Source organism: Clinocottus analis, unplaced genomic scaffold (genome assembly GCF_023055335.1).
Source record: "Clinocottus analis isolate CAN_PGR_092001 unplaced genomic scaffold, fCliAna1.0.p SCAF_13, whole genome shotgun sequence".
Taxonomy (NCBI): Eukaryota; Metazoa; Chordata; class Actinopteri; order Perciformes; family Cottidae; genus Clinocottus; species Clinocottus analis.
The window spans coordinates 13,069,619-13,092,127 of record NW_027175854.1 but is presented as its reverse complement, the minus strand read 5'-3'; the positions used below and the strand labels follow the sequence as shown (position 1 = coordinate 13,092,127).

Genomic DNA, 22,509 nt, shown 5'->3' with positions numbered 1-22,509 from the left:
ACTGTGCTTCAGGTCCTTGTTCTGCTTGTTGCAGTCTCTCTGTTGGAGGCCGTTGGAAGCTTCCAGTTCGTTCTTTATGCAATTCCATTCAAAGTTTATTTCAGCCCAAACCTGGCAGCCGGGTCTTGACTGGCTTGAAACCAGGATTTAACCACAAAGTCCTGTCTTTCGATTACAACCTCCATTCATAGCTGTAAATCTCATCGATCCCAGTGACTGAGCCATCTATTCCCTGCACTAACATCAACAGATGATGAAAACAGCAGGAAACCTCATTGCTTTGTTGAGCAATGACCAGTGAGACGTACGGTAGGCCGGTTCTGGTTTGTCTTTAATCCTCTGGGCTAAATAAATGAAGCCATGGTAAAAAGGTCTGCAGTTGGCTCTGTCACATTGTTAGATAAACTGTTAGCTGTTCAGAGACAAAGTTTATGCTCATACTTCTGCATCATTTACTGACTAATTAACACTGTAAAGAAACATTGACGTAGTTCTGTCTGGACGCTAGTGAGCAGCAGGTGATGGTGTGTCTTGTGTTGCAGGCTGTCTCTGAAGATCGAGCCTGGCAACAGTTCCCCTCGCATCGCTTCTTCTAAAGAAGACCTGGCAGGTAAGACACTGGTGGTACACTGATGGGAAAAGACCTGTATTGCATATCAGGTGTTTATTTGAATTACTTATTTAGCTTTTTTTTTTAATTAGCATCAATAAATTGCATGAATTTATAGATGAGAACAACAAAATATTTCAGGACCCCTTTATACCAATATCACGACCATTATAAACCAGGAACGGTAAGTAGCTTCACTTAATCATGAACATAGTTATTATCAACCATGAGCTGGAGCATATATCACAAGATTTAGTACAGTTTCAGTTATCGAAATGACTATTTGATACATTAGATGTAGACATCTAGTGTGACGGGATGTTGAAAAGCGATAGACACAGTACATTTATACAAGTGAAAGAGATGTATTGTGCTCAGCCCTTATGTTAGGGAAGATGTAACAGTTGGAGGTCTTTGGCTGAAGACGCTTCTACCTCAACCAGCTTGTCACGGAGAAGCTGGGAGACGTTGTTCTCTTCCTCAACTGAACTCCTGCAATCACTGAGTCTCTGAAACTAGCTTGTGGTGATGGTGCAACATGTCCGGCATCCTGGTGCAGATGTTGTAGCGGACCTTCATGTTCCCAGCACATTCCAGCCTTTCGTCCAGGTGCACTGTGTCGTACTGCGTGGGAGCAGTTGCTCGGAGCATGTTTGCGGTGTTGTCAATAATATTCCCCTCTCATGTTAACCATCTCATGTCTCTACACTAAGTGTAAAGCTACAGTAGCTTAGCTGAGCTCAACGAAGACTCAAAAGCATAGCTAGCCTGACCAAAGGAGACAAAATCAGCAACTCTAAAGCTCACTAATCAGCATGTTAAATCTTATTTGTATGGGATAGTTACATTTTGTAACCAACAATGACTTCCTAGAGTGTCTGCCTCATAGTGATGATGAAATGCTCGGCGGTTGCAGTGCCTGACCCAGAAATAGATCAACTTAATCCCCTGTAAACATGCCTCTGTAGTTCCAATCAATCAAACTATAGTGGGCTGATGCACAGGAAGATGTAGTGCTTCTCACAAGAGAGTTTAGATTCAGAATATATCCTATCTATCATCCATCTCCTGCGTAGGAGATCAACATTGTCCATAAAACAAACAAAAAAAGGCCTCTCAAGGCTTTCCTATTCTTTATTTTACAGATGCATAAAGTTGTGTGTCATCTGCATAGTGATGAAAGTATTATGTATTACTGGGCATGTAGCAAGAATCATTTCAATGCAGACCAGAAGAACAGAACCGTGTGGTTCACCGGGCAGAGTAACACTTAGTATTTGTTTAAAAGGACGGGGAACAACGTGCTCGCTCTACAGAATTAGATGATATGATCTGCATCTTAATGAGCATCAAGAAGAGGAGCTGTTAGATTAGGACATGTAGGGCAGTGTTTACACCACAGTAGAAGGGTCCATGATTACTCATAGCGTTCTGCGGTTTCAGCAGGGTTCCATGTGATGGATTATATTGTGATTGGATTGGAACAGAAAACAGCAGAGAATGAGCCGTCTGTCCTGACGGCACTAACGATCACTCCGTCTGTGTCACGTCCATCATGTTCTGCATCCCCCCTCACCTCTCTGTGCCCTGGAGGAGAGGAGGCTGCCGTTAACACACAGTTGCATGTGGAAATGTGCAGACAGGCCAGTATGCTGTCAGACCAGTGTCTGCATACATGAATGAAGGATGCAAAACTGATTTTTGTATTTGTATATACATGATTCTCTCCACAAAAATCTGTTTTCAATCCTTTAAAATCCATGTATTCAAATAAGTTTAATTCACAAGTGTATGTGAACACATAGGCATGTCTTGTTTTAAATACATTTCAAAATAGAAAACCACGAATAGGCTCTTATTTTTATTTATTTTTTATAAAAAGGATTTTGTCTGTAGCCAATCAGATGTCTCCATGAGGGCTTTCTCTTATTCTTACTCTGGTAGGAAACTGAGTGGAAAGGGAAAATAAAGTCAAAGAGCTAACTAGCTTTGGTGGTTGAACACATTTTCAATCAAGTAGATCTGAGAATCCCTCTGGGTGCCTTCATTAAAACTGAGACTGATCCGACCCTGTAGGGCCGAGTGATGAGTTCCACGAGGACACGTTGCAGAGCGCCGGTCCACTTCCTTTCTTTTCCTTTGTGTTGTGCAGGGGTTAGAAGGGGTTCATGCGAGTGGGCCGCGATGATGTAATGCAGTAAGAACAAGCCAGGAGCATGATGTAGGTCAGAGTAATGAAGAGGGATGAACCCAGAACCACATCAGAGGCAGCGCGGCGCTGTGTGGGATCGACTGAAGTGTCAGCGAGGCCGCTGAGAGGGATTTCAAGTTCGAGTAATGCCCAAGACATTCACCCTGAAATCATTAGAGCGTTAGTCAACAGATCAGTTAAAACCATAACAATTTAGATAATTGCTTAATCATGCGAGTAATTTATAATTATAATAATAATAGTCAATTATTAATAAAAACAAACCTGAGTCGCTTCTTACTTCTTCTGCTGGAACACATGGTGTTCTATTTTTCACTCATCTCCTTTAATCAATAACATTTATATCAGGAAGAGAGTGACAAAATTTGATAATAAGAGTAACCAGAGAGATCGGTTTATTAAAATGATGTGTTTCAGATGAAAGCCCGTCACCTCTCCTCCTCACTTGGCTCTGCTGTGGTTTTCCCTCCTCAGCCTGTTAGTGGTGCAGCGGCTGACTGTCTGCTTTTTGCTGCATATGCGAGTGGAAATTTACAGAAGCGCAATGCCTTCACAAAAGAAAAATATACACCCTATCTCCAAATATCTCATAACTCATCTAGTTAGAAAAGATCTTCAAGGAGGAGCCCTGACTAAAGTTAAAGGAGCCCAGTCTGATACGACGGCGCTCCTGAGGTGTTTCCTCTCTGGATCGATCTGCCTGACACTCTCTCGTTGGGCCTTAATGTCCTTACGTTTCCTTTGATGGGATAAATGATCCACGGACATGTTGTTATGTGTCATATTTTATTCTCTTCGGCCGTGGTATCACATAAACCCGGTGCCTTGATGACGTTAGTTAACGCGAGGTTGCTCGATGCATAACAGTCCTTGTGTGAAAGCGGTCAAAGCCCTTTGCTCTTTTCCAACACATGCTGTCTATAATGATCTAATTGCCTATATAGGCAAACACAGAACATCAGAACAGCGCCACCCAGTGTACATATATCAACAGTTTATTGTTAATACAGGCAGACACAGCAATTCAAACAAAATACAGGAAGATTACAATTTCCTGGATCATTGAATGTAAAGGAAAACATTTATAAAACAAATATTTTAACAATGTCTCTTTGCAAGCCTTGTCAGGTAGACGGCACAAGAGTGTGTGTGTGAACAATTACTTGAGTTTTGACACCCGTCCTGGAAATGGAGCTGATGAGCTTGTGTCCCTACTCTGTGATTCTCTTTAACAAAGAGCAGCAAACAAGATGCAGGTAAGCAGGCTCCCATCACAACCAGCGCCGACCGGCACTTTCACCACATGAAGTGACTAACGGAGCAGCTGTCGCCGATTAACCTCAAAGCTGTGAGTAACTTGATGCAGAAGATAATTAATTAACAAATAATAAAAATCTAATTCCATCAGGTAGCACCATCATGCCTTTGTCTTCTCAAACAGTGATGACTGATGACCCACTAAACCTTTTCTCACAAAACTATCTTATCATTACGAGAAAAGTCTCCAGTTACAAACCACTCAGAGCTCACAGGAACTGTGGAGTAAAGAGACTGTAAGGTATCAAAGACTCCTGTTTCACCTGGCAGTGAAATGTACCGAGATGTGACTGAACCGGGTGACTTTTCCTCCTGGTATTGAAACGTCCACGTAGGGACCCGCTGGGACACGATCCTCCTCTCGTGGAGGAGCTTCCTGTTTGACGCGTAGGGCCCCTGAAGCTTCTGTATTCGTGAGAACATGTCGTTCTGTCTTCACACGTTCATGTACTTGTGAGTGTGATTGCATTAGAGTTCTATATGTAGTTTGATCTGAAAGGTTGTGTCAGTCAGCCCGACCCAGAGGAAACACACACAGCTGAGGGATTAAATAGTTTTGTTTCAGAAGTTATCGAATAATCCTGCTATATTTCCAGCTTTATTCATTGATAAATGAACTTATATAATAAGCCAGGGTTTTCCTTCCTTGAGCATGAAGTCATGGAGTAAGTTAACGATGCAGCTAACAGCAGCAACATGTCAGCGTGTCCTCAGGGAGCAAACACATTGGTCCTTTTCCATGGACTCACGTCTCACAGGCTGGGTTTTGTTTGTAATTGTTAGGAACTGTGATTCCGCCTTTTTTCTATTCATCACATGAAATCATATGATTACGTTTTAGGAAATGGTGCGGTATTAATCTTTATAAAGTGACCGTCTTAAACGCTTGTCACTGGAATGACCGGAGTAAATTACGGAAATATTTAAATGTCAGCGCGTGTTGATTACAAAAGAGTGTTCCGCGCTGCATCGCTGTAATACACAGCATCAGTGAGTCATTCAGGAAGGAAACATGTGTCTGAGCTATCACAGCGACAGGTTTGGCCCCAGGGTGAAGGTATGGCTTCCATCACCAAGACTAAAAGAAACACAACGTAATCTTTTCTTTTTAAGACGGGTTTTTCTCATTGTGACAGCAGATTTTCTGTTCTGATAAATTGGTTTGGGATCAAGCTAGTTGGAAGCTGGTTTGACTTGACTTCATTTATTTGATGTGGACATCACAATAGCATTAGAATTATAGCACATATCTATGCAGAAAAGAAAACCAGATGCACAGTGTACACAGCAAATCCTAATTTCCAACACCTGTCCACAGGAGGCTTTAAAAAGAAAATACATCCTCTTATACATACATAGATACAAGCACAAAGTATGATGGTGTTAAATGTGTGAATAATGTTGAAAACTGTGCAACCAATTTTGACTTTAAACTTCCTTTTCCCTGCGTTTGAGTGTTTTTCCCAGTGTTTGAGTCGGTGTAGAAACCTCAAATTAATTCAAATACTTGTGTTCAGTCTGTTGCATACCTGTTAAAGATGTTAAAGACCAGCAATTAATTAACTTTATACAAAAGCAATAAGTGTTTTTCATGTATTCTGTTCAGTTTTTCTTCCTCAGTGAGAAAAGTCCAGTCTGTGTTGGCTTGAACAAGTGTACTGACGTCTGGTTGAATGAGGTGGAGATGTGAAGGACAGCTGACAGGTATCAGCGGCAGCTCTGCGCATGCGTGATTAATGTTCAATCCGGGGACGCTGAGTTTGCGGCGCGAGCTGCAGGTAGTCTGACCGCTTTGAGAGGCGACTCGCTCGGTGCTCGTTGAGGACCGAAACTCCAGAACAATGCGCGCTTTCACGTCGGGCTTAAGTCGGCAAATAGTCCGGCGAGGCTACGGAAGCGCAAGGGCGGACCAAAATTATTCACCTTCAAAGTAAAAGCCCCAAAAATATATACTTTTTTTTTTTTTAAATGCAGTTAACGCATGATCAAAAAATTAACGCCGTTAATCGATTGAAAAGTTAACGCGATATCAACGTGTTAACTTGCCCAGCCCTACATTTAATAAATGCATTCAGGAGGGAAGGAGCATTACCATGTCGGCCACTGGATTCAGCTTGGTTAGATATCTCAGAGTGTAGTGTGGGTGATGATGAGTCGATTTTAACAAAAATATTACATTTAAGTGACTCCATCATGACATCTAATTGCGTAGCATCCAAAGCAGCACTATTTTTTTTTTTTATTTCTTCTTTATAGCCCAAAATGACAAATGCAAGATTTGCCTCGGAGGGCTTTACAATCTGTACACATAACATCCTGTCCCAGAGCCTCACATCGGATCAGGAAAAACTCCCCAAATAAATATAGTAAAACCCTTTCACAGGGAAAAAGGGCAAGAAATCTGAAAGAGAGCAACAGAGGAGGATCCCTCTCCCAGGATGGACAGAAGCAGTAGATGTCATGTGACCAGAATGAGCAATGTAACAGATTTGTAGCACATTACATGAATACGACAAAAACATTCATATAATGAGCGGTAGGCATGGACCACGATCCAGATAGCCACAGTCCATCGGAGCATGCAGGACCAGTTCCAGACAGCCATGATCCACAGGAGGAGGGGCAGGACCAGCTCCAGACAGCCACGATCCATGGGGAGGTGGAGGGCGGGGGGGCAGGACCAGCTCCAGACAGCCACGATCCATGGAAACTTGAGGCAAGGAAGCACAGAGACTCCCGGAAAGGAATAGAGTTAGTAATGTGCATTGAAAGACAATAATTTATCCAGAAGGAGAGAAGAAAGGAGAGGGAGAAAGAAAGAAGAAAGAAAAGAAGGAAGAAGAGGAAAGGGAGCTCAGTGTATCCTAAGATGCCCCCAGCAGTCTCGGCCTATAGCAGCATATCTAGGGGCTGGAGCAGGGCAAACCTGAGCCAGCCCTAATATCAGCTCTGTCAAAGAGGAAAGTTGTAAGACTACCCTTAAATGAGGTGACCGTGTCTGCCCCTCTGACTGAAAGTGGAAGCTTATTCCACAGCAGAGGAGCTTGATAACTGAAGGCTCTAGTCCCCAACCTTTTTTTTAAGACTCTGGGAACCACAAGTAACCCTGCATTCAATGGACCAGTGCCCATATTGCCTTCTTTCAGAGGTGAGGCTGAGGCGCATGCTCTCCCAGAGCTGATACCAAAGGATCAATTTACCTTCGTCTAAACGTTGTCCAATGAACTTTAAACACCAACAATAAATATAATTACATTATAGAGAAATGGATTTAAATCATGCTTTTTCAACATAGCTGAAGTCACCCCATGCATCGTGTTTTATAAACTGATGTGGAGTAGTATTTGCCTGAAAACCAAGTAAACACACTGTGCAAGCTTCAGACTTGTACTGAAGTATACCTAAGTGTATGTACTTAGTTACCTTCCACCCTTAGGGGTCAGCAACACATGATTGTAAAAAGTACAGCAGACATGCTCCCTTGTACACATTACTGTAGATATGACTGCAACTGATGAAAAATGTCCCTTTTGCCTTTTACTCACTAACATATGTCTGTCAAACGTGCCGCTCTAAATGAACTTGTACACATATTGGTTCTGACTTGAATGATGTATGAGTGTTTGATCAGTGAAAACAACAGGTTGTTCCTCCTCATGCTGGTCAGATGATGATTTGTTATATAACATGGCATGAAGGGCCTGTTCTGGCTGTGTCTCCTGGCTTGTTGGCTCATTCAGAATAAACAAGTGTCATGCACTTCACACACTGCCAAACAGTCATTTGGTCTACTCACTCTCTCCATGTACATGTCGGAGGACAAGGTGGAGCAGAATTTGTGCGAGGACAAAAACAAGAGAAAATCCACGTGACAGGATGTTCATAAAGCATCTGGTGGTGCTGCTGTATGTCATTTGAATGGTTTGTCTGAAAGGGAGCAGGACAGGAAGAGGACCTTTGGCCGGCGGACTGCTTTCTCATTCTGGGGACCGACCGAAGCCCTGTATTCTGAGAATCCTGCTTTGGGTGTAAGGTATAGAGAGATCAAACTGTTGTGTATGTCGAGCAGGGCCAATGACCAGAGTTTAGAAACAGGAAAGCACTGAACATCCAGTCTTTCACAGCACACAAGAAAGCCTGTAATGGAATTGTTCGGGTCGGATCATCCACTTTAATAAGGCTCATAAAGCTGAGTATCATCAGCATAGCGGTGGAAATTAATTTGATGGCCGCGCTTTTGGCCAAAAGGGAAAATATTACATTACATGTTATTTGGCTGATGCCTTTCTTCGAAGCGACTTACAATAAGTGCAAAGGTGTCGTTGCAAGAGATGAGTTTTTAGTTTGCGGCGGAAGATGTAGACACTTTCTGCTGTCATGATGTCAATAGGGAGCTCATTCCACCATCGAGGAGCCAGGACAGCGAACAGTCGTGACTTTGTTGAGTGTTTAGCTCGCAGTGACGGAGCTACAAGCTCAATAGGTGAAGCTGAGCGGAGTGAACGAGCTGGTGTGTACGGTTTTACCATGTCCTGTGAGTCGGTCAGACACGATCTGTTTGTAGCATGTTACGCAAGTACCAATGTTTTGAAGCGGATGCGGGCGGCCACTGGGTAGCCTGTGAAGATCGTGGATCAGTGGAGTAGTGTGAGTGAACTTCGGGAGGTTGAAGATCAGTTGAGCTGCAGCGTTCTGGATAAGCTGTAGAGGTCGAATGGCGTTGGCAGGTAGACCTGCCAGGAGGGAGTTACAGTAGTCAAGGCGGGAGATGATCAGAGCCTGGACCAGAAGCTGTGCCGCCTTCTGTGTGAGCAGGGGACGTATTCTCCTGATGTTGTACAGCATGGACCTCCAGGAGCGTGTTGTTGCGGTGATGTCAGCAGTCAGGGAGAGTTGACTGTCAAGTGTCACACCGAGGTTCCTGGCAGTCGGGGTCAGCACTGTGTTGTTGAAGGTGATCGACACCAAAATATAAAGAGAGAAAAGCAGAGGGCCAAGAACAGATGCTTGAGGTTCTTTGTATTTGATATCAGAAAATGTGGGTGTTGTATTGTTCGGAGGAGGTGAGATTGTAAAGAGCCAGATATGCCAAATGGAAATTAAAAAAACAGACTGGGAGCCAGTAATAAAAGTCCAGGTGGAATCCAAATCCATAGTAAAGAGAGGAGCCTTAATGACCTCAGTAAAGTGAGTGTCAGTGAAGCGTAATGTCTGAGCAGCAGCTGAGTACACACACACACACACACACACACACACACACACACACACACACATGCTTAGAGACGAGCTAACATCAGGATGAGACAACATGAAGACATGTCCAGCTCCTGTTGTGACATCACATCTTTTCTCCCTGCTTTGTTCAACCTGCCAGTCCAGTCTTTGTGCTCCTTTTTTGTAGATTAACATTGACAACCAAATTGCTGCGAGCACATTAACAAGACAACAGCCAGAAGTTCGTTTGGGCTTTTCATCAAAGGAATTAGCGTTGGCTGCAGTCAATGTCATTCTGTCGCTAACAAGGAAAAGCCGGCTCACCTTAACTGGATTTGTTGTACAGTTCTTTGCTAATGACCGAAAAAACGTGAAGAGTGAAAAAAAAGAAGAAACATAATAGAGATAGATATCTGTGAGCCTTGGAAGTTGCTGATCTGGGTATTTTGCAAACTGGATCCAAAATGGAACAGCTGTTGAAACCTGACGCTACTCGTCTGTCCATAAAACTGTCCTTACATAATTATTTTCATTTTGCTCAACATTTTTTAATTATGTTTTTCTCCTTTTTGGCTTTTTTGGTTAAATTTCCAATACATATATATCTCTCAATATTAGTGTTCAATATTTTGATTCAGTTTTTCCCCACTGAAATTATTGTACATTTTCAAATCCACAAATGTCCACCAGGAGACGTGATGGAGAGCGGTGTTGGCTCATTCTATGTTACGTTAGTTACGTTTCGGGCATGTTTTCCATTCTTACATTACATCCAGTTACAGTTGTACTTTGTTGGTTGTGTTGCCTTAAATGAGTGGACAGACTTTCTGTTTCTCTTAACTAATTGTTTTTTCTTTCAATCACAATGTTTAACTGCTTGTTCACGCGGTGCTACCTGGTACGGTGGAAACAGAGTTGCAATGAGAACGTGTTGGGTGAATTTGTTTGTGGAAAAGGAGAATAACATTTGCATACTTGCGGTAAGTATTCAGATGAGGGTGAGATTCTGCTGAGTGCACAGGAAGCAAGCCACAGCAACCCAAACCAGCTTGTGTCTTTTAGAGCTAATAGAGTAATTAAGGCCTGCCACATCACATGTGTTCCTTTAATTCTGACTTTACCACATATGTTTCACGATTAGAAAATTGCAGATGAGTCATTTTCCTCTTCGTAGGAAAATATTCTAATTGGAATGAATTTCATTGGACATCCTCTGTGGCAATGTTACTGAAATACCCAACAGGCACAATCACACACAGCTGTCCTCTGAGGCTCACGGTACATAACACCACCAAATGACTTTGTACAAGTCCCAATTATTCCAAGCTGAGCGTGATGAACGTAGACTCCTCTGCCTGGTGCAAGCTGGTCACGTCTAGCTGCTTGACTGGCCCCAGTGGGTTTCCAGAGAGTGACTCAGTGCTTCCATAATGCACGTGATAACTCTGATTTAATTTACCAATCCAACTCCGTCCTGCCAGAAGCTGAGCAGAGCTCTGGCTGGACTGATGCTGGCGTTATGTGGCCAGACCTGTGAACACTTCGCTTCTCAGAGGACGTGTCGACAGTGTCCCTGCAGTCTGTGAAGGGATTGGTTTACGATGTAAATAATGTTGTCGGTTTTTTTAAATGATTATTCTCTGCCTCGCTTGCTCCATCTTGGGATCTGATGCAAAGCATTTTTGAAGGAAAGCTGATTCATGTAGACCTTTTCTTTGACACTGGATTACCAAAGTTGCAAAGTAGGCAATGACAGTGACACAGAGGCCACAGGTTGAATGTGTGTCAATCAGTTTTGGGGTAATTTCTAATTGTTTTGGAAGTTTGCATCAATTAAGTACAATTTCAACTAATCCTGTATCATCCCATAATGTTGTAGCACTGTCTCGTGTTGACATTCTCACTTCAACGCTTCAAACTATGACGTTCTAGGTGTCACCGTTTCTTACAAGTGAAGCCAATGCTAAAGTGTCATAAAGCTGCATTCTGACCAGCAGGGTCAAAGATCTCGACTGTATTCCTTTAGTAAACATTGTAAACATGAGTCTCTAGTTTCCAGTCTAGTTGAACTAGAGATTGAGACCTGTGTCTAGAGTCTGATTTAACCAGCAGCATCTCTGCTGGTGACAGTGATGGAAGTGTGCTGTAGCAGTGATGACTGGTGCTCTGTGTTTCAGGCCTGTCTGAGGTGTCGGTCTCTCTGAGGTATAACCGCAGGCCCACCTGCCCCGACGCCTCTGTGGGGGTTCACATCCCCACCCCCCCTCCCTCGCACCACAGGAAGAGCCATAGTCTGGGGAACAAGTGAGTATGACAGGCCTTTCCCTGGCGGTAGATTCAGGAGCCATACAACATACAACGTCTATCTAAATCCATGTTGAAGTTTAACACACTCATGCAAGTTTAAAAGTGTTCAATAAGCTGTGGAACTTTAAGAGGCAAAACGTCCTCATTACTGTCTTGTTTCCTTTCATTGATAAAGAATCAGTTAGTTACTGCACAGAATAATACATGAGCTTGTGTAAAGCAATGTTTCCTCAGTATGCACTTCACCAGCAGGCTACAGCGAGCTAGTGATGGAGTGTACCGCTTAAGTATATCAAACTCACTGATCTCTTTTTAATGTCCCAACTTTACCTTTTGGCTTTTTTTTTTTTTTTTTAACTATTGTATACTTATTTTTTCTGTTCTTTTTTGGTTACTTGTATTATTATTTTATCTTTTCTTTGTACTTGTTTGTGAAGCACTTTGTAACGGTAGTTTTTAAAGGTGATTATATATTGATAACAGTATAATAATAACAATATAATAATATTAATACAGCAGCAATATCCACTATTCTGTGCATGCGAGCAACAACAAGCAACAAAACACAGCCAATTAATACAGATTATAACTATTCATTGATATATGCAGAGCAGCAATGAGTTCCAAGTTAGTAAAGAGATAATAATGTTTCATTTAGCCATGCAGCACAGAATGGTGAGATACAACTCTATTAATGGGTCATATGATATGAAAAGAAATCATAAAGTGACCTTTAATAGAAAGATTCCCCATGAGTGTGTAACAGCGCTCTGTTTCCCCCGTTGTGTCCGCAGTATGATGTGTCAGTACGGCATGTCAGAGAGCCGGAGTGCCACGTTTCCCACAGAGAAAGCACGCCACCTGCTGGACGACAGCTTCTTAGAGTCCCAGAGTCCTGTCAGAAACGACCCGCAGAGCACGTCTGTGTCCAACGGCCTGTCTTTAGGTACGTGCACACTGCCATGCAGTCGCTCTCAACATGGCAGCATTCAGGGACATCAGCTTCTCCTTCAACCAGTGTCTGCTGTAGAAGGACATAGGACGTTGACCAGTTCAGGTGCTTCTCATCCACAGTCTGTCCTTCAACCTACAAAAAGTAAAGCACTGTGATTTGTAAATAACCCTCGACATCGTGCAGGACTGCCCGCTAAGAAGGGCAGATGATTTAATCCTACGCCCGCATAGGGATGGGCTTGTGGTGGATGGTTGGCTCAATCAAACACAGACTTTCCCCCTGGAGACCGCTGTCCATGAGGCGTGTGAAACGTAGTCAGGATGGACCTATTTGACCTTATTTTACTTGTATATCAAACTAATGCCGTACGGGTGAGTTACGTAGCAATCCAACTTATTTACAGAAGGAACATACATATTTAAACCTGACCAAGTTATCCGGGGAGCGACGAGGGGTTAAGTGTCTCTGAGCACGACACTTAACCCCTCGTTGCTCACGGGCGCTTCACAGGGCAGCCCACTGCTCCTGAATCAAGGATGGGTCAAATGCACAGAAGAATTTCCCTAAGGGGATTAATAAAAGTGTATGTTGTTTTTTTTGTCGCCTAAACACTGCAGGAGTTTACACAGGCACCGTGATGGCTCCTTTTGCTGGACATGGAAGTGAACTTTTCAAAAGAAGTCATGCAAACAGTTTTTATTTGTACTTCTTGTGTAATCTGAATGCAGTAGCCGCCCGCTTTCTTTCTCCTCCCATGTCGGCCGACTGGGCAGAGCTCCACGCCCAGTGTGTGTTCTTTAGTGATCATCTAGCATCTGGTCTACTTTCTCTGCCTGCAGCGAGCCAACCTGGCAGGAAGACACACGGATAATCTACTATGTGACACATTTAATGAAGCAATAAGTTCAAGGGTTTGCGTGTCGGGCCTGACAACAACCTTGAACAGTACATTATTGACGATACAGTACTGCCTCTCGTTATTGCTTTTATGATACAGTTACCAGCGACATTATGAATAGTAATAGTAATCTGCCTACAGCACAAAATAGTTGTAGCCACCAAACATTGTGTATCGCTTTTCAGTAGCCAAGAGAAAATAGTCCCGTATGTACACCCGTGACTCACTCTCAACCAATCAGAATGCTTGATTTGATCCATCCGTATTATACACCGCTCGGCCAAAAAAAAAGTCGCCACAAAAAAAAGGTCACACACTAATATTTGGTTGGAGCGCCTTTAGCTTTGATTACAGCATTCGCTGTGGCATTGTTTCCATAAGCTTCTGCAATGACACAAGATTGATTTCCATCCAGCGTTGCATTCATTTCTCACTAAGATCTTGTGTTGATGATGGTGGAGTCTGAGCGCTGCAAAGCTTCTCCTGCACATCACAGATTCTCATTGGGGTTCAGGTCTGGACTCCATGTGTGAACATGATGTCTCATGCTCCCTGAACCACTCTTCTACACTTAGAGCCCGTGCCATCAGGGAAGAACACATCAATTGATGGATTAACCTGGTCATTGCTGAACCTGGTCGTTGCTGAAACTAGACCTGAGCAACTGCAGCAACCCCAGATCACAGCACTGCCCCCACAGGCTGGTACAGTAGGCAGCAGTAGTTAAATCAAGGTGGACTTTTTTTTTTTGGCCAAGCAGTGTAATATGATATAAAGGATCTCATTTTGATGGATGGAGAGATGAAGGGATGAATGATGAATGGATGGTCTCTGGAAACATCAATAGGCTTCACCATACGACTGCAGTCCGCTAACTGCTAACAGCACTACTGACAGAAGTACTACAATTAGCAATGACAGCAGTAGTTTTTGTACAAGTAGCCTGGAGCAGTAGTGGTTGTTGCTTATATTTTATATATATATATATATATATATATATATATATATATATATATATATATATATATATATATATATATATATATATATATATATATAAATGCCTAATTAGCTTTGTGTTTTTTTCTGACAGGCAGCAGTGAAAGCTCGTTTGGGGAGGAGCTGTCACCTGGAATGGAGAGGTGAGAGCCAATCATCACTCTGAAATGACTAGTAAAGTTTGCCTAGCATTAAAGTGTTTTTTTTAAGTATTTAGACATCAAGCTGAGGACAAGAGTGATTGCCTCCTGCCTCCGTTCATCCCATTTAATCAACATCACCACCTCAAAGTGATCGCAAGCCAATAGAATGAGGCTGACAATATAACACTTTTTATTTAGTGTTGACCGACAACTATCCCATGAAAAGACTTACCCAATAATGTAAAAAGTTTTAAAAGTAATAATAATAAGTCATAGTAAGTAATTCCCTAAAACAGCTGGTCTTAGTGGCTGTTTAGCAAACAAACAGGCGGTAAGCACTGGGGACTGTTTCCAGCTGCGGATTAATCCACACTCTGCTCTGGTGAGTATCTGAGGCAGCAGGACGGTGTGTGTGTGGATTTAGCACGTTAACTTATACAAAATGTAGAATATTTAAAGACTTTGAATTTGTCACCAGTATGTATCTGTGCCTGCTGCATATTCATTATGCATATAATATCAATGTATTTGAATGTTGCTAACGCCCTATGTCAAGTTAATCATACTGTATATCTATGTTTGTCCCAGCAAGACCAGACGATACATATTTTATATCCATGAGGGGCAGATGAAAACAGATCATGTGTGTGTTGAATGGTTTGCTTTAGTTTACACTCTGGGATCCTCTGCAAAGTAAAGTCCATGAGCCTGAGACTGACTGTGAGTATGTGTGACAAACAGGGGCCGCATGTACGCGACACTGGGCCCCAACTGGAGGGTCCCGCTTCGCAACTCCCCCCGGAGCCGCAGCTATGTGTACAGGTACAGTGGCAGCAGAAGAGAAAGAGGTCGCTTCCCTTTCAATAAAATGGACTCTTCTTTACAGGGGTAACAGAAGCTCGACTCCTCATGGCTTTTGTCTCAGCTCATCCTCCACCGCATGCTGCTGGAGGTCAGGAGTCAGCTTCCAGCTAATCTATCTCGCTGTGGGTTGTACGTGCCAGTCCAAGCTACCAGTACAGTGGCTGACTTAGATATATATATGTACACTACATATATATTGTAGTTTGGGGTCACCCAGACAAATTTTCAGTTTCTTTGCAATTTCTCACATTTAATATCCTTCATTTCTAAGAACAAGAACAGACTGGCGAGTTTCACATGACAGTTCTCTTTTTCTGGCCATTTTGAGAATATAATGAACCCACAAATGTGATGCTGCAGATACTCAACTAGCTCAAAGGAAGGCCAGACGTTTCCACCTAGAATAATCATTTACCACACTAAGAATGTATAGAGTGTATTTCTGATTCACTTAATGTTATCTTCATTGAAAAAAAAGTGCTTTTCTTTGAAAAATAAGGACATTTTTAAGTGACCCCAAACTTTTGAGCGGCAGTGTATATTAAACAAATGGAAAACTTATAAAAGCTGTAAAAAAAGAAGAAAAATAGAAACATGAATTGAAGCATTGGAAAACGCTGAGGTGTTCTAGAAGTCATTGATCCTCATTGTAGTCTAAGTTTATACCAAAGAAGAAGGTATCACGAACGAGCCATCAACAAATAAAACAAATAAATAAATACAAATTCCAGTTTTATTTTTGATATACTTTTCTTTTCTCTTTTATCTCTTTCACACATGAAGACAAAGTCTATAGTCTGTGTTGCATTTGAGTGATCCCAACGAGCCCACGTCGCAGAATAGCTAACCACCTTGAAGGTCATCCACCAGCAGATAAACTGCACGTACACACACACACGTACACACACACGTACACACACACACACACACACACACACACACACACACATATACGTCACTGCTACATTCTTAACCTTGCTGCTAACTCCATACTCATTGTCAAGCTCTCTTCCTGTCTCCACCGGCACACTGCGCGCTACGCTAGCAGTACACTGTAGCAGTGAAGTTAGTTCAAAGTTTTTTAACGGTCCGTCAGGTATTTTATCGTAAAACCGGTAACCGTACATCCGTACAGAGCTGACCGGTCTGTAACGAGGTTCCAGTGTCAGGATAACAACTTTAAAGTCACTGTCATTGTCATTCACTGTTGTGTGATAACCTTTTCATTTCACTTTGCTCACATTGCATTTATTTTGCCCCGCCACTAGCTTGTTAGCGTGAGAGCTACCTAGCTGCTCCGTTAGCTCTGGACGAGCTGTTTGGCTACCACAACTCACCGTACTATCTTTATAATTACATTTTTGATCAAATAGACACATGTTCTATGACACAGACTTGTGATTCATGCTTCAGAAATCTCATTTGAATGACGGTCCAACGGCGCTGTCTGACCAACTGGACACAAACAAATAAGAAAGACACACTCACTGAATGGCCCAGAAATACAGGAGGGTTTTCTCATAGCATCACATTAGTGCAGAATGTGTTTTTTAATAGAACAGACTCTTAAAGGACTAGTTCCTCTTCTATACGAGCGAGTGGCATCGGTTTGGTGGGATTGAAAACCTGCATCACCGCCTGCACAGAGCATCATATTGTGTCAATCACTTTTACCACTGGTCAGACGTGTTCACTTTCTTACGAACCACTCTTGCATCTTTTCTCCCCTTTCCAACGCCCTCAGCTCCTCTGCTGGAAACTCCTGCTATGGATGCAGTGAGGCCAGCAGCGTGACTGTTGAAGGACCCCTGCGAAGGAAAACACTGCTGAAGGAGGGTCGGAAGCCCAAGGTGCGCTGATCTTTGATACCACTGTGGCTTACAGCTGCTCGGTTTCCCCTCAAAACATTGCTCGCGTCCGAGAAACTGAAAAAGAATCGTCTGACAAGAGTTTTCAGCGGGACCGTTTCTCTTTGTGCGTTGCAGTTGTCATCGTGGACCAGGTTTTGGATCGCTCTGTCCGGATCAACGCTGACATTCTACGGGGCGAAAGCACTGAGGGCCTCTGAGAGGAAACATGTGAGTAACAAGCTGCTCTATTCACACAAGGCTCGATGGAACGGTCCACAGACTTTGTCTGCCTCAACTTCTCCCTTACAGCTCCTCAGGGGGATTTCTAGATCAGGTCCGGGTTGCGGTACATGTGTGAAATGGTGTTATAAACATCTGTACAGCTGTGGTTTCACATCCATCTGAATGTGTGCTAATGACGTCCACATGAGAAGGATCTGTGCTGAACAAAACTGGAGAAATAAAAGACATCTTCACCGGTGTTCCATGATGTTCAAGCCGTGGCAAAACTTTGTGTTAATTACTTTAATGTAAAGTGTAATGTTGGGACATCTGTGCTGTGCCACTGAGCTACTATAACCCTGTGCTTGCCACAGTACAAGTCCAGCCCATGTAAGAAGGTGTGCGTGACTGGATGTATGGTGGTGCTGCCAGACGACCCAGCCAGGCCCAACATCTTCCATCTCAACGACCCAGACAAAGGTCAGCGCCGCTCCGCCGACAGAGCTCCTGCTGCTCGTCCTTTAATGTCCGGTGGTCTCACGCAGCTGTTGTGTCCCTCCACAGGCAATGTTTACAAGTTCCAGACCGGATCCAGGTTTTCAGCCATCATCTGGCACAAAAACCTGGAGGAGGCTTGTAGGAGCAGTAGACCTCAGGTACGTTCAGTACAGTCACTGACCCTCCGGCTTGGTGGATTTATTTTTTGCCCACTTTTCCCAGCAGCTTTCCCCGTTCCTTATTTTTGTGCTCAATATCTGTTCCATTCTTTCAACAGATACCAGCAAACCTCATGTCCTTTGAATAAGAGCAGACCTCCCTCAGCGGGACATTGTTGTGCCAAACCCATTCGTTTGGGAAGTATAGACAAAATACTGGAATCTGATGGTATTTACTGAAGCGGGAGAATCAAGAAGCATCTGACTTTGTAGAAGAAGCTCTTTAAACTGGATGTGTGACCACCGACACACCTGCTTCCTTCGCCCCAGGACTAAATGTAAGGTCGTCCGTGGAACAGTCCAGCCAATGGAAGACTTTGGTGAGGTTGTTTCTTGTTACTTTCTCTGAGCTTCATCGTTCGCTGTCATTTGTCGAGCTGCTAAAAACATGTGATCGAGCACATTGGGGTTTCTTTCGGCCCATGTTGGGTTGCTGTTTGGGTGAAACGATCAGTGCACAAAAGTGGACAACGGTGCCAGCTGCCTGATGCTGGTCTTCAGTGTTATAAGGCCTTCAAATGGAGCCCAGGAAGTTGAGAAAGACACCCCCTTTTGTTCCAATGGTTGAATTTCTGAAAGTGCTATTTCAACGTTTTTCTGCCTTCCAACATCCGGAGTAAGAGTAGGCAACAACGTCAAGGTACATCCCAACTTCTGAACTCGGGTCTATCATAAAAGGTCGTGAGCGTGAACAACGTGAGCCTGTTGAAGGTCTCATTATTACCATTTACAAGCAGCACTGCAGCAAAGGAAAGGACAGAAGATGAGTCTGCGTCAGCCCTGTGACATGAAGATGGACTATTCCAAAATAACATCATTCGTAGTTGTACAGAAACAATATGGAACCCTGCATTAATGGTGGAACGAAGAAGCAGCTTTGTCTCCTGTCCGCTGATGTACATAACAAGGTTTACAAAAAGATGAATTCCTATTTTCTACAGAACAAATCTGAAATGAAACAGACAGCAGTGTAGAAGAGAGCCACACCCGTATGCCAGAGACGTGGTGGAGTGAATTTAAAGCAATTTACAATGAAGTACCAAGCTTTCAACAATCACCTGTGTGTAAATACTGTATTTATTTGTAAAAGAGTTTATTTTTTTGACAGTTGGCCATCAAAGGGAAATGGTACGATCATTATCTTGGTTCTCCTGCTGCAGGAAGCTGCTCCTCACAGAGACTGATGGTGGGAAGCCACCCTAACACTTAACCCCTAAACTCCAACTGAAGGACATTGGGATAAGGGAAGACTCGTCAGCATTAATACTGTTAGATAACCTGCTTCGAAAGCAAAATGTTTGGTTGGATTTAAAGGATAATTCTGCTTTATTACAACTTGGATTTAACTAGGGTTGGCAATCATTTATAGCATTAATAATAATAACATTGTTTAATTTCTGAGATCTGGAAACACAGGAAGTAAACGATTTAAAAATACCTCTTGTTAAGGTAAAGCATGAGAAGGACATGTTGGAGCTAGAAAGAAGGGTGGAGCTGGAGATGAACTGGTTTGCACAACGTGTTGTCCAACCGACCAACCGAGAGGGAGAGCCGGTCAAACGCTACAAGACGCATCGAAGGCTGTTCTCCCATCTGAGCTACACGAGCACCTTTATGCTCCTGGAAGTTCTTGTAAAATCAGGTTGAACTCTGACAAAGCCTGAGGCCGACAGACGGCCCTGCAGGGACTACACATCCCATCTGGCCTGTTCAGACCTCTGCCTCCTGCTCAGGCCCAGTCTGACGGGTCAGAGAGGTCGCCGGACGCTTAATGTGTTCCCCAAGATGTCCGACCCGCATCCTGCTCCTTTTACCATAAGCTGTGTGAAAGAAGTGGGTGTGGCCACTTTGACATCACTCATTAGTTTGTGGACTACTGTTTTCGTCCGTCGCCATCTTGATATTTCGGCGCTACCTTTTTTTTATCTGGCAACTAGAAGTGACTCGAGAGGGTTGAAGCTACAACTGAAGGCAGAAGAAGACTTTTTTTAGGCAACCAGAAAGGTTTCATTACCACAAACTGAAAACACACTGTGAAAGGAAGAAAGTTGTTCAATGAAAACATTGACAACATGTAACAATAAGTCATCCTGTAGCCCCGCCCTACAGCATCCCCTGCTTTATGGTCTGTTTGACTCTAAATGACCATCATTTACTAAATAAACATCATTCTGTATTGAAGAAGACTTGAAACTAGAGATTGAGACATAAACTCATGTTTACAATGTTCACTGAGGGAGAGAAGTAGAGTCATTTCTACAGACTTCCATACGATCTGACTTTTTTTTTTACAACCAGAGTCATCGCCCCCTGGTGGTCAGGAGAGAGAATGCCAGTTTATGACACTTCCTCATTGGCTTCACTTTTCCAACCCAAGTTCTGCTGCTTCTCCCAACCTGACTGATGATCTTTATGTTCCCAGACGAAAGCCATGAAGAAAGATCCATGTTGTATTAAATAAGAATGATCCTTCAAGAGTAGAACTCAAAAAATGTAAATGAAGTTAAACATTTACTACTAGATGCCATATTTCTAATGTTTTCCTGTAAATCCTAGTAACTGTAGCCATTTGTAATGTTATTAACCGCAACGGTGGCAAGAAATATTGAAAAACAGTAATGAAAGACGATAATTGTCAAGTGTAATCACGTTAAACATCTCTTCACTTAAATGTTCTTTGTGTTTTTCAGAACTCTTTCATTAATTGTACTCAACTAAAACAGTTGTGGATTCTTTTTAAGAGGCAGGATTTTGTTGAAGTTTCTCCAGTATTATTGTCCGTCTGCAGATGAAGGTTTCAGGAGATAATCAGTGGCGCCAATTCCTGTTCATCCCATTTAATACAGATCATATGCTTCATCAATTGAACGTCTTCATGGTTCCATTCAGTGGATTTCTGTGTGGGAGGAAAATCAATGAGAAGACTTGTTTATCTGAGGATGAAGGACTGATGTGAGTTGCCAGTAGAAGTTTACTGCAGCTCCGAGGTAACGACGTATACACAACTTGTGATTGGATGACAACTCAAACAAGTTTCAAGGGTTTTCTAAATGACTTCCAATGGGAACCAGTTACTGGCTGGGCCGATACCTCACTGACGGGGGCGTGGCCTGTTTCCTCTCAGTAACAGTACTTCCTCTCACCACTAGGGGGTGAAGGCGTTCCTCATGGAGCCACCACACAATGTAACACAACACTCCTCTCCTGTGAATGACTGAGCCTGTGTTTGGTTTATTGTAATATTGTATTGTTGCACTTCAGCTGAGCTGCATTAGTTGACATTGTTGTGTCACATTTTCGATGAGCAGAAACAAACTGTACAGTATATTTCACTTTTTTTTATTTTTATTTCACAATAATTGAAGGATAAAAAGACAGTAAATACGTAGAATGAAATAAAGAGCTGAACATGTTGAACTAATAGCATATGCTTTTGTTTAATGTCTTGACCGGAGTCGGATGTAAATTCAGTCCTAACATCACCTGTGCATGTTAAGAGCTACACTATACCTGCAGTCAGAAGGAAGGACACACTCATGGTTATGAAGTTATGACCATGAGGTCAAACTCTGGACTGTCAGCTTTCATTGTTGGATGTAAACATTCAAGTGTGCAGGAACGAAAAGAAGATGGCACATGAACATTCTGATGAAATGTTATGTTTTCCTAATAAGTTTGATCATACAATGTCCTACAGAGAGATCTGATATTTTATATTAATAATACATTTAAAAAAAAACATGTTAAGCAAGGGTCTGTTTACATACATACATACATACATACACTGTACATACATAATGTACATCATACATACATACACACTGTACATATATGCATACAAGTGTTCTGTAGCTTATTAAAATATATATTAACAAAGTACATTTATAATATTGTTTACCCAACCATTGCCCCATAAGTAAGCACACCGGCTACAAGGGAAACTACATCTTCAATCTTAACTCCAATGTATCATCATTCTGGCTTTCACCATCCCTGTAAGCTCTGAATCATCTTAATCTAAAGCTTTACTTGACAAGTAAACATTTGTGTTTTTACTTTTTCTAACCAACACCTAGAATGAACATTGAATAATCATTCAACCATTTTGAATAATCCCCCCGACAACATGACCCATGTTAAAGTAACACTGGATCACTGTTTCTAGTACTTTGATTCATAGCAGAACGTGTGAAACTCTTCAC

The 22,509-nt window shown here is 42.6% G+C and overlaps 1 protein-coding gene across 1 annotated transcript in view; it reads left to right on the top strand.

The window, feature by feature from the left end:
• The window catches only part of LOC137783671 (ras-specific guanine nucleotide-releasing factor RalGPS1), a 58,865-nt gene extending 37,155 nt beyond the window's left edge, over positions 1-21,710 (top strand). Inside the window, 10 exon segments of the mRNA XM_068573873.1 lie at positions 543-610; positions 11,531-11,657; positions 12,455-12,606; positions 14,607-14,655; positions 15,397-15,477; positions 17,264-17,369; positions 17,505-17,597; positions 17,966-18,071; positions 18,156-18,247; positions 18,367-21,710. Coding sequence (XP_068429974.1) covers positions 543-610; positions 11,531-11,657; positions 12,455-12,606; positions 14,607-14,655; positions 15,397-15,477; positions 17,264-17,369; positions 17,505-17,597; positions 17,966-18,071; positions 18,156-18,247; positions 18,367-18,396 — 904 coding nt within the window. The 3' untranslated portion in view covers positions 18,397-21,710.
• Positions 21,711-22,509: the final 799 nt, after the last annotated feature.